Source organism: Malurus melanocephalus, unplaced genomic scaffold, assembly GCF_030028575.1.
Source record: "Malurus melanocephalus ecotype Western Australia unplaced genomic scaffold, MMel_1.1 scaffold_38, whole genome shotgun sequence".
Lineage (NCBI taxonomy): Eukaryota > Metazoa > Chordata > Aves > Passeriformes > Maluridae > Malurus > Malurus melanocephalus.
Window position 1 is genome coordinate 736,060 of NW_026623270.1, and position 12,764 is coordinate 748,823.

The 12,764-nt window shown below is 35.1% G+C and overlaps 1 protein-coding gene across 11 annotated transcripts in view; it reads right to left on the reverse strand.

Moving 5' to 3' along the window:
- The window catches only part of EPB41L2 (erythrocyte membrane protein band 4.1 like 2), a 103,899-nt gene that overhangs the window by 52,285 nt on the left and 38,850 nt on the right, over nt 1-12,764 (reverse strand). For all 11 annotated transcript variants that reach the window (XM_057364361.1, XM_057364362.1, XM_057364370.1 and 8 more), the window contains 2 exons: nt 3,581-4,056; nt 2,357-2,569 (listed from right to left, as the gene is read on the reverse strand). In XM_057364361.1, coding sequence (XP_057220344.1) covers nt 2,357-2,569; nt 3,581-4,042 — 675 coding nt within the window. In that variant the 5' untranslated portion in view covers nt 4,043-4,056. The remainder of the gene's footprint in view (nt 1-2,356; nt 2,570-3,580; nt 4,057-12,764) is intronic.

Here is a 12,764-nt window from a genome sequence, read left to right on the forward strand (position 1 = left end):
TGTATTAGCTCAGATTTTATTACTGATTATGAGGAAGGTTTTAGAATAGAAATTAGAAAAAGACAGGATTCTACCAAAAGACGTCAAATAACAGTAATGAAAACAAGGTATTTTKCAGTTTTACTTCACCATTAGCATGTATATATATTTAAAATATAAAGAAGTTGGTYTATAGTCTATAGTAAACTGGGAGAAGCATCAGGAATGTTAAAATCATGACAATTGCCCCAAACTAAAACCTGATTTACTAGAAAGTCAAACAAGGTAAACCGGTCTTTGACTGTGGAAATTTTGTTTGTTTTAAATTTCTTTCCTTTTTTATTTTATTTTTTTAAATTCTTGTATTATTTCAGCAACTTTGTGAAACAGAAATAAAGCAACATTTACCCAAAAACTAAATATTGAAGGAAGACTAGAAGAGTATCAGAAACCAACCAGGATCCTTTGCAAAATGCACAAACTGAAATTTCAGTTATTAGTTGATTTAGCTTTCTGAGACTTTAAGTATTTTGATATGATAGCAGAGCATAAAAAACTCTACATGTATTTAAGAACATGAATTCATCTATAAAATTGGAGTCAGCACTGCTCATGTCCTATAAATAATTCTAATGAACATATAAAACAAATTGTTTCTTCAACACTTTTTCCCCTCTTAGATTAATTTTACTATTGTTCTTACTGCAAACTCCTACTGCAAATAATGAGAAAACTTATTCATGTCAAATCACTTAGCTGAATCGTGACAGACTTAAAATACCACCGAATTTTTTAGTTATAAACACAAAATGGTATATTCTTAGATATGCAGTAAGCCATCACTTCATTTAAGTCTCATTTTAGGATGGGGAAAAAGCCCAGGAAGATAAAACTTATATAGCCTTAAATTAAAAAAGAGATACCATTCAGATCTAAACATCCTGATTAATGTGGGAAAAAAATCCCAAATCAACAATTATTCCAGAGTTACTACCATGTGGTCAATTTTTGTTTTCTCCATACATATTGATACAAAGAAACAAATAGAAATACTTTTCAAGAACTTCTGGTGAAAGAATTCCTGCAACTTTAGACTATAAATATGCACAGCCCTATGCAATATGTTGTGGAGAGCAATTATTTGGTAGTATATTTTTCATGCTCTTGTTTTGCTTATGTCAATAAAATTTTTTCTTATTGAAACACAGCATAATAAAAAACAAAACTAACTAACAGTTATGAAGGCTTTGCTATTGCTTTTTACTGTCAGCCTGATTTGTGGTGAAGTGGTCTACATCTGACACGATCAGGGAAAGATTCATGTAGGACTAAATACCATACATTAACAAACATATACTGAAATTGCTTGGTTTTAACATCAAGAATAGAAATTTTAAAATTGAGATCTTAGAAAGCTTGTATTACTAACAACTGCAAAACACAAACTTTAAAACTTTCATCAAACTGCAGCAAAACAATTCCAAGAAGTATTTCACATCGATAAACAACAAATAGGAATTTTTTAGCTGATATGAGTGTTATTAGAGAATGGGTTTGAAAAGCAGTTGCACTAATGCATAAAATAAGATTTAAGTTGTGATAAAGCTTCTAAAAGACTTAAAAATAGGCATTTTTTTAGTCTTTTAGTATTGCAAGATCTGGAATGACAGGTGAGTGGTACCCATCCAGTGCTGTATCACAGAATGCGAAAGGACTTGTATACAAGCAATTAAAATACCAATAAGCCTAATGAAATCCACAGTCAAACAGTGTAGGAACTGACTGATGGACATTGGAAAAATGAAACAGCACAAGAGCAGACAAAAGGCTTCAAGCAGAAGCCTGCATTACCATATGACTTGTAATGTGTGTACCATATCAAAAATTGAACAATATATGTTAGACAAAAATAGAAATATTTTCAATCAGCTGGATCTAGGGAATGTCACAAAATTGCCACTGTTTCATCCTTAGATCAATATGAAAGACATACCTAGATGCCTAGTTTTCAAAAAGCCACAAGATTTCAACTGCTCTTCAGAACTCAGACATTCAGCCTGAGCACCCCCACAAATCAGTTGCTTACATCATGCAAAATGTAACACCTACGTTTGTTTGAAAGTGGGGTTCAGAACAACTGTTTTCCCCCCATTTCAAGCAAACAGATGGTCTTCTATAAAATACAGAATAGACATGTAAAATATTAAAAAACTACTATTCGACTTCGAACTTGGACACACATCAATATTCCAAAGATATTAAAGCTATAAAACCCAGGAAACTATTTTCCATTCAGCCCAAGCAATAAACACTCAGTATAATGAAAGCAAGTTTTCCCTATAGAAGAAGATCTTTATATAAAGACTTGATGCCTTACCTCTAGGTCACAGGTGTATTCTGTGCCATCCAGAAGCATCACCTTACACTGCAGAGTTTTGATTTTCTTTGGAGACTTCTGAGGAATGTTATCTGTTTTAATTTCAGCTGTCTGCACTTCTTTTGTCTCTCTTTTTTCTTTTTCTTCTTCTTTTGCTTCATTTTTTTCTGCAACTTCCTCTACTTCTGTTTCTTTACCATCTTCTTTGGGAGGCTATATTAAAATAGTTAAACACAGGAAGGAGGACATTTTTAACTTGTTCATTCCTTTAAAAAGCTCGAATAAATAAGACATTAAGCCTTCACTGAAGTTATGCACATACTGGAAGCACAATAAGCAGCATAAGCRTTAAGGTCTTCTTTTAGGGACCAGATATTCTTGCTCTCAAACCATGGAAGTTGCCTTTTTTCCCTTTCCTTGAAATGAGGTTTGTTTTTTTCTTWAAATGTGTTACTGGCTCTCTTCCTAAGAGAAACAAATTTATTAAGAAGCTCCAGGAATTATAGTAAACTAAACTCGAGTGTTTATGAAAGCCAAGTGATACAGAATCAYAGAATGGTTGGAAGGGGTCTCTTGAGATCTAGTCCAATGCCCTTAGGGCCACAGAGGGCAGTTTGCCCTGGACTACATCCAGCTGCATTTTGCATATCTTCATAGGGGAAGACTCCACAACATCTCTGKGCAACCWGTTTCAGTGYCTAACTCACCCCTTYACCATCTTAGGAGGCCTCTCATCTGCACCACCACCACCTGGCTACATCCCTTGCCAAGGAAAGGTGCTATCACCAATAAAATAAAAAAGATTTTCTTGCGATTTGAAGTGTAATTTCATGGTTTTTATTTGGGTCCTTTGCCTTTTGTCATCTGTGTACCACTGAGAAGGGTCTTGTCTTCTCTTCCTTCTCTCCACTCAGGTATTAATACACACTGCTCAGATTCCCCTTCATCCTTCTCTTCCCCACGCTCACCAGTGCCACCTGTCTCAGCTCCTCCCCATAAAAAACATTCTCTATATGCCTTCACCACCCTAGAATATGAAGTTTGAATGTTAAGAACTAACATGCAGTGCAGCCTCACAAAAAGCAAGACTGGAGCCTAGCAACTGGAATAGCTGTCATTATTTCCCCAGTATGATACCAACAAAGCTTTAGATAAATTAAATAATTCATGATTCAGGTTTCATTAMAATTACTCCAAAATATCTATGAGCCTTCCCACACGTACCTGTATTTCAGCACTACTGAYGGAGTGTTTTTCTTTATTGTCTGCTTCAGCATTCTGCTGGTTTTCAGCTGCTTCTTCCAAGCTCTTTCTTGGCTGAGCYACCCCTTCTGGTGTCTGACTTTCACTTTCTTCAACTACTTGCTCTTCCCCTCTGGCCTTTTTCTTGGGCTCATCTTTGGGCTCTGCCAAGGTGTATGATTTCTGTTTCTTAAGCCAAGGGGGAAGGAAACGAGAAATACCCTTGCTTTCAGGTGAAGACTTTTCCTTCTTCTGGCTAGTTGGACTACTTTGGCTAGTTGGTGCTGGGACAGAAGAATCTTGAGCTTCTCCAGAGGATGTTTCCCTGGACTTTTGATTTTCTGGAGTCTCTGATGCTTCTTCAGGCTTGTCCTTGGCTTTGTCTGGTCCCAGCTGCTCAGAATCTTTCTTTACTTCAGTCTCTGAACCAACTTCAGTTGTCATTATCACAACTGACACTAAAAGAAGCAAAAATAAAAATAGTTTAGTTATGTAGCATCATACTTTTATGACTAATTATTTGAAGTAATTTGTGGTAATTTAGAAACTCTTGTAGATTATTAAACTTACTATGGTCAAAGAAACATTCCTTTTCAATTTTCCACTTCACAAGTAAGACCAGTAAGCTAAAACYTGGTGATCTGCAGATAAAATATCTACAGTTTCCTTCTTCTTGATAAAATTTTAAGTGTGCTCACTGAAAGGCATTTGTTTTGTTATAAACTACTCCTAATATTATTGGCCAAGATTATTTCAGAAGTAACTTCAGTTTTCTTTCTACTGAGCTCCTTGGTTGAGYCAGAAACTGAAATTTCAGAAGAGTRKCCACCTTTCTAGTAAAACTGGTAGATACAACCCCYGTACTGTTTGGTGACACTTTCCAACTTAAAAGAAATCACTGGAAGTTGAAAAGAAAGATTACCAAAGAATAGGAYAAAAGGATGGTCAGCATAATACTGAGTATAACAAATTTGGAAATTACAACTCAGTGATCCTGTTGAAATCACTAATAATGCTGGGGAACATAATTAAGAATTATTGGAATTAACATATGGGGAACATAAAAATTAACATTTTTAATTAAGGTAAAATTTGGCTCTTAATAAGACGTTTACCATTCAACATAAAGTCATATATAACTCTTATACTCTCATCACTTCTGCTTACTCTTCATTCAGTAAAATTAAAAACAAATCATAATGCTGTAACAACAAGATATGCAATAATAAYGTTTAATCTTAACATTATTCGTATTTATTGAAAAAAATATTAACTARACTAAATAAATACTGTTGTCTATGTGGCACTGTATTTTGCTGCRTTGCTTTAAAAGTGTAGTATAACTATTTTTTCCAATTTAATGAAGTGAGACAAAAATAAGCACACAAAGGTCCAACAAAAGTTTATAATGATTAGATTTCATTAGTCCCCACTGGTATTTACTTCAAATCTTCTGAAAATAATTAGTTTTAAACTCATTTGTTTGTCTAGCCTAAATTTGTTTGTTTAGCAGGTTAGTTACAATCACATTTATATCTTATAACATGGGACCCTCTCCATTATAATTGATTATCATCAATGCATGCCATTAGAGGAGGCTCTTAGTTCAGGACTCCTGCTGAACTCAACAGCTCCTGCCCCCACCCATACCCAAAAAAAGAGTCAAGAAAGTTGTCTAGTTCAGACTTGATGCAATTAACTTGCACAGCACTTTAAAGTGCACTTGAAGCCAGTTGGAAACTAGTTTAGATCACAAGGCACCAGGTCTCCAAAGCACATCTATAGGCAGTCAGAAATAGTTAAACTAAGCCATGCCACAGGATGGAAAAAAAAAAAAAAAAAAAAAAAAAAAAAAAAAAAAAAAAAAAAAAAAAAAAAAAAAAAAAAAAAAAAAAAAAAAAGGAAGCTAATGGATGTTAAATATAATCTAAATACACCTGAGAAGCCATTCTGGACAAAAAGATGAACAATATTGAGCCAAAGGAAACACCATCTTGACAGTCATCTTACTAAGAAGAATAGACATAGAAGCYTTGAACTATACAGGCAAATTCACATCAAGCATCTTGAGACCAAAGTYGCTACATGGTGTGTGTGGGTTTTTTGTTCACCACTTAAGATTTCACTATCTAAAACCAAAGCATTCCCCAACGAGGAATTAAATTAAAAGTTAGTATCTTTACTGCTAGAGACTTCTGAATACCTTTCAAGGTTAAATGTTACAGTTATGTAGCAATTTCTACCCTTCAAGTTTTAATGCTGCTAATAAAGCTTGTTGTGATTGAGTATTAAATGTTATGTAAGTACTATTTATCTCAGAGGTAACAGGCCTCTGAAARGTAGGTTTCCATTTGACTGTTGAAATTAAAGAATTTGCTACTTAAAGCCATATGTTAGTATGCTTGTTTTCAAGCYACTACCACCCAAATTACATTTTTCTATCACCTTTGTATCTTACACAGAAATGTTGTTGTTCTTTCCTAATGGTAGATATCTATCTTATTAACATAATAATGTAAAGCTTTATTAGCCAAAGGAAAAATTAACAATATCTARAAAATCAAACTTAACTTTTCCTGAAAAAAATCAAAGGTTCTGCTGATCAGAGAGTATCAATCCACTCTGCTTAATAAAKTTGTAAGGGAGGTCTCATAATTAACAGAGAGGGTGGTGATTTTTTTCTCATACCACTCTGAGAAAGAACCAATTTTTTTCTCAGCAAGTAGCTAAAACAATTTTACAAGACTTTATAAGCAAATCTTCAAAGAAGTTCTAGGAAAGGCACTACTTTCCTGCACTTTTTTTGGTACTTTTCAAAATATCCAAAAATGCATGAAATTCATGTACAAACTTATAAAAAACATTATATACCTCTCTCAAAATTAGTGTCACAATTTTATTATGCAGTCAAAAAGGAGCTAACTCCCAAAAATTCCTTAAACCTCAGCAAAGCAAGTCAGCCCATAGACCAACATCATAGAAATGTGTTTAACAATAAAAGAAACTGAGGATACCAAGTCATACGTTTTAACTGATGAAATTTAGACAGTATAGCAGTGGCTGGTAGAAACTTTCTCAGTGTGAAACAAGAAAGGTTCYGCATCTCCAAGTGTCCAGTTTTCATAATCATAGGTACAAGGAGAACTTGGCTTTATACTGCAGAAGCAAGGGAAACCTGTTATAGCCCCTGTCTGCATAGGTCTGTCCATGTTCACTTAACGCCTTCATTTGATGCCCACAGCAGGAGGGATTTTTTTTCATGAGCTCAATTTCCTATAAGCTTGCAACTTCAGTGCTTTTTCAGGGGGGAGGGGAGAAAGAGAGAGAAGAGGAATAGACGAGAACAACCCTAAAAAACGAAGCACGCCTCTCTGCTGAGCCTATGTGCTTCTTTATACTCACAGCAGTATCTGAATTAATGGTGAAGAGGTGGATGAGTTAACTAAACAAGGGCACTGACCAAGAGTGTAAGTTACAGTCTTCCCAAAATATCATCTCTACCACATTAGCTTGATACATTTCTTTTTTCCAGAGTTGCATGTTGGTTCAAGAATTGGGTATCCCTTGAGAAACACAAAATTGGGTCTCACACTCCCTATCTCAATGCTCTGTCAGATCCTCCAGCTTTGTAGCTCACAGAAAAAACAGAGATAGCGAGGGACAAAACGCTGGAGTTCTGCCATCAATCTGTTCTTTCAGTTTGTAAAGCTTCTCCTGTTACCTTCACTATAGTCAAGCAATCAAGAAACCAGGCTTTCTGAAAGTGGCCTTTTCCTCACTCCCTCCCTACATCAACAGGGAAGACCTCACAGCTCTGAGCCTAACAGCYAACAGTGAGGCAGAAAGAAAATGTAATCAGGCAGCAAACACCATTTGTCTCAGAAGTGGTATTGGAAAGAAAAAAAAAAATCAAATGAGATTGAAAATTTAGAGTTTTCAACTTCAACTGCATGTTTTCTCACTTTCCTGTCTCCAAGTAAACTCTCATTTGTTCTTGTTACACAGCATGAGCACAATATATATTTTGCCCCTATAATTTTTCATAAGGTCCCTAACAACTGCAGCAGGAGAAGGTTCTCCTTATCTCAACTTTTTTGTATTACAAGGCAGCATTAAATCTGTGCTTCATTTTGAATTGAGAAAGGAGAATAAGAATTTTGCAGCTAGAGTAGACAAAAGAGAAGGAACCTTACAGTGATGCTCAAATAAAGAATCACCAATGTCTGAACAGAAAAACRAAAAATGTTGGTAAATTTTGCAATTGACATTAAACCCATGCACATTAAACAACAAGTGAAAACAGCTGTATCTTTTGTAATCCTCCAGAAACCTTGGCTCATGCAGACTGAGTGACTACCTAAACTGCAAGAATCTAGATGGGGATGGGAYGGCAAAAGAGTACTGTAAAACACTCCACAATTTCTGAAGAGAAAGTGAATTTGTTAAAACAGATCCGACTTCTACAGGAGGCAGATGATCTGCCCCATTCCTAACTCTACCAACGTCCCCAAGCAAGGGTGCTGACCACAACCAAAGACAACAAATATTCTCACTCCTTCCTATTCATCTCTTCCTCTCTCTTTTTATTGTACTGAGAAGACACTTGAGCTAGCCAGAACTCACAGCTGAAAGCAGAAAAGAATGCTGCATTCTTTCTTTATGCTCCTTCCCCTCAAATATATAGATTGGTCAGATTGTTGATACCTTTCTTCCAGTTTCTAGAATAAATTCTTATAATGTAGTTTTCTGGCCAAAATGATTCCTGCCACCATAGACAAACTAGAAACAGAAGACATATCAAGTATATCATGAAGTTACGAAAAAAAAATAAAAGGAAAAAAGAGAGAGAGGGAAAGAAAAGTGTAGCTCAAAGATCACAGACAACATTAAAACCAACTGCAGTGAAATGAATTTTTCTATGATGATGAATGTTTTAATTCACTGCTTCTGTCACAGTATTTCTTATTTATCAGCACAGAGAACAAATCCAGATCCTTTTCCCATACATTTCTGAATCTCATTTTACTTATTTTCTGAGTATACAAAAKTAGGAAAAGACAGTCCTAAATTTGTTTCTTCCTTTTTCAATTTGTCACTGAAATTCATAGCAAACTCAAGAAATAAAAATTGCTTTGATAGTTGTATCTCCATCAGTCTACTAGGATTCACAGGGAAACCATCATGGCATAGAAGCAAAAGGAAAAAAATCAACCTACTTCTACAGAAATAATTTACAGCCCAGTGCACTAAAAGCCAAAGTGTGTCTATGCAAGTCATGTAATTTTCCGGACCATCACAGTATTAATAATTTATTTTTTAAATCGCTACCTTCATGAATATTCCAAATATTTATCTYGCATGGGTTACACATAAAAAAACCCAAAAAAGATATTAAAAAAAATTCTAACATCTGAAAAATATACACAAAAACCTGAAACAAGGTCATGTGTATTTCAAYTGCCTAAAACAAAGCAAAAAAAGCTCCCAAATAAAGTTGTTTATTTCTTGTCATATTATTGATCTGAAGCTCGGCAGAAGCCTGATCTGCATTTCACAGTTGCATCATTCATGCTTCCTGCTTTCAACATGTAAGATTTGTTGATATAAAAGCTATAAAGAAGTAAAATCCTCACTGGAATAATTATTCATATTTTAGAGTGTAAAAACCAGTTTAACCAGTAGGTAATACCTCAGGAAGTCGGTACTACAACTAGATTTTTTCAAAAACATAAATCAGTTATTTTCTGTAGAGTACAATAATTTATACTTCAAATCTGTCTGAAAGTAGTAATTAAACAATTTATTTTAGATTTCTGCTAGATGCTAAAACTTGTATTTTATCACTGACATGTAAAAAAGAAAACTCATGCTATACCATGATTCTGTGTAGCATCATTTTGCCAAAGGTGCCAATATAACCTGCACACATTCTATCAGCAGACAAAGCAAAAAGTAAATCCAGTTTCTCCTTTTAGTCATTATTTAGATGGATTACTATAATTGCAAAGACATGAGGAGTGCTCTGAACATCAAGGAATAAAATGACAACTWAAGAATGAAGTTTTCAGTTCTGGGATCCTTAAGAAAGCAAAAACACCCCTAAAATTGGCTTAGATAAATCTGCAACATTTTCAACATACAGCTCCCAATTAAATATTGTTCTGAGGTCAAATACCAACCAAAAAAAGCYCCAGTTCTCCTACAGGAACTTACCAAAATGTTTATACATACAAACATACTTTAAAAACTGAATGCAACAATTTGGATTATATTCATTTTAAGCACATTCCTAAAACAAAATAGATGAAACAAAAGTCAAAAATCAAATTTATCAAACTACTGAGTATGATAACAGAGTTACAACAGAAAAAACAGAGTTAATGGATACATGTTTAGTACATAAAAAATCCAATCACCTATTTTTAAATGATTAATCAAAGATGGTATCTAGCAATTGAACCCAAACCTAAGCATTTACACAGTGAACATGACAAGGACTGTTCCAGTTTGCTCCTTCCCTGATGATCACTGTGCACAAAAATCAAGGTTAACTGCAGAGGCTGAAGAGACAGACTGCAGACTCGGCTTTTTTGTGAGTCTCTGCAGTAGCCACAGGGCAGAAGCCTGTCAGAGTCCATTGGTTTCCCAGGCTGTGACAAAACCACCAGAGCTGGGGCCTGGACTGATCTCATACTGTCAGGGCTCTACTTTGCAAGTGCAGAATGTTAATATATTGAAAAAAGGCAACCAAGAACAACCCCATGCGACATATAGCCAAAAACCCCCAAATTTCCTCTTTTAAAGCTTCACAGTTCATGGAGAAACCTTAAGCAAGAAYTCAGGTGAATAGATAACTAAATCTGTATTGATTCAGACCTTTGCCTTTCTAAGAATATCTCCTAGTGAAAATCTTTTCCAAATGTAACCCATAGAAGAATTGCCCTTTCTCCTGATGATTCTGCTTCAACTTCCTCCTAAACTGGGAGCTTATTCTCAAGGAGGCAACCAGGTGAGTAAACTGACAATGCCAGTCTGTGTGTTGGTCAGCAGATGGTGCCATAATAGCTCTGAAAGTCAGTAGCACATTTCAAAGGTCAAACTTTAAACAGCAACAATACTCCAATTTCTTTAAACAGCAACAACACTCCAAGTGTAATTCACAAATTATGACAAGTAATGGAATGCTTTCACAGAAGTATTAACTTCTTTAAATAACTATAATTTCAGACCCAGACAGTGAATCACAACTCCATGACAATAATAAGTTACATGTGTACCTGAACATGTGGGGGTCTAAATGCATACACATATTCATATAATATCTAAGCTTTTCTCCAAGAGTAGAAATGGCACAGTGGCATCCTCCAAAAGGAACCTATGTCTGTCAAATCTAGTTTCCAGAGAATTACAGACATGTCACTAGCTAGCAGCCCCCGAGCTAATAGAAACTACACTCGTAAGTATCATTTGATCTAGATAATGAAGTCACTATTCAAAATAAGTATTTTATTAGCCTTCATGTTTATATCCATGCCACCATATGCTTGAYAATTTGCAAACATGCACTATTTCCCTCCCAAACACATTCTTGTCCTTCTTTAAATATTGAAATTTCTGGAACTAATTTTTATACTGTGAGAAAATTATTCTTGTGCAACCATTCCTTGCAACACACAGAATACAGAGCACTCACCACAAAAACATGGACAAGTTTCTACATAGGATGCTGAGAATTTATAAGGTAGYTCTGAAACAACAATGTAAGACAAGTACTAGTGTAATTGTGTAGGTTGCTGTGAAGCCAAAGAAAAGAATCTAGGATATAGACAGCAAATTAAATGTGACAGAAAAAACTACTTCTGTCTAAAACTGCAAAGTGAGTATCTCCAGTTTAGATAGAATATTTTCACAATACAACTATTATACTGACAAATTTCAGTAAAGCAGCTCTAGGGAAGTCACTTCAACTCTTTGTAAACTCAAATTACAGCCTGGAACATTACTATTTCTYAAAATCCTTTTTCCTGTTAAAGCAGCACAATACACACCTATTACTTGCCACCCAAGTGCCCCAACTTTTCCTAAAACACTTGCTGCAGGCCATCTCCATTTTGCCTGGTGAATAACTTGGTTACTGCAATCCCTATACACGGGTAAATCAGCTGAAGGAATACAGTCCTCCAGAAAGAAAAGATAATACTACAAGACATGAAAACCAGTGAGAATTCTTTAAAAGCTACTTTGTTAAAATTTATCTCCTGACACTATGAAGCAGTCTAAAAATGTGTAATTAAACACAGAAAATAATACTGGAAAGTGCTGTTTCCCAAACTAAATTAAATTCATTGAAAAGTGCATCATCTTTGTAACAGCACCTGTAGAACATGTAAAGCTCAACCCCAGGACTTTCCAGAATATCAGAACATAAATACCTTTCAAGTGTTACATGTAGCCAAGTTGCGATGCCCACATTGGAATTTGAGACTACATTTAAGCAAATATACATCCTGCAGCTCTCTCTGTGCTATCTCTGCCATATCCACTGATWACAGAAATCTGTTTCTTCTGTATTTTCAAACTACAAATACACTACTATATCAAGGAAAAAAATAAGTCACAAACAGCAAATTAATTCAAATAAAGAAATTTGTCTTTGCCAGAGAACATATGCACAAATATAATCTGTTTATCAAGATAGCTTTGTGTTCTTCCGCAGCATTGAAAAAATGTTGTAATCTGATGAGAATCCAACAGACGTTTTGAAAAGCTTTATTGAACAAGTGACCCCACCCAGGCCCTGACACTGCTAGASAAGGACATGCTCAAGTGGAAAAACGGAATCTAGTTCCAAATTCATTCCAGCAGACAGAAAATGAACACRGGTCAAGAGACAGCTCCATTTTCCTGTTATCTGTCCAACAAACTAAGAAAAACACAGTTTTTGAGAAAAATCTCGGCTCTATTTTTAAAATCAACTTTGCAAGTTTAYAATGGGTTTTGACTGTTCACAATAAACCCTTATGGTAACCACAATTTTAGAGATTAAAACCAGAAATGAGTGTTCATTTTTTCTGAGCAATGCTGTCCCTCCAATCTCCATTCCTATCCTTCCACTCTATCCCACCTTGCCAAATGGCTGTTTCTATGACAGTCACACAATTTCACT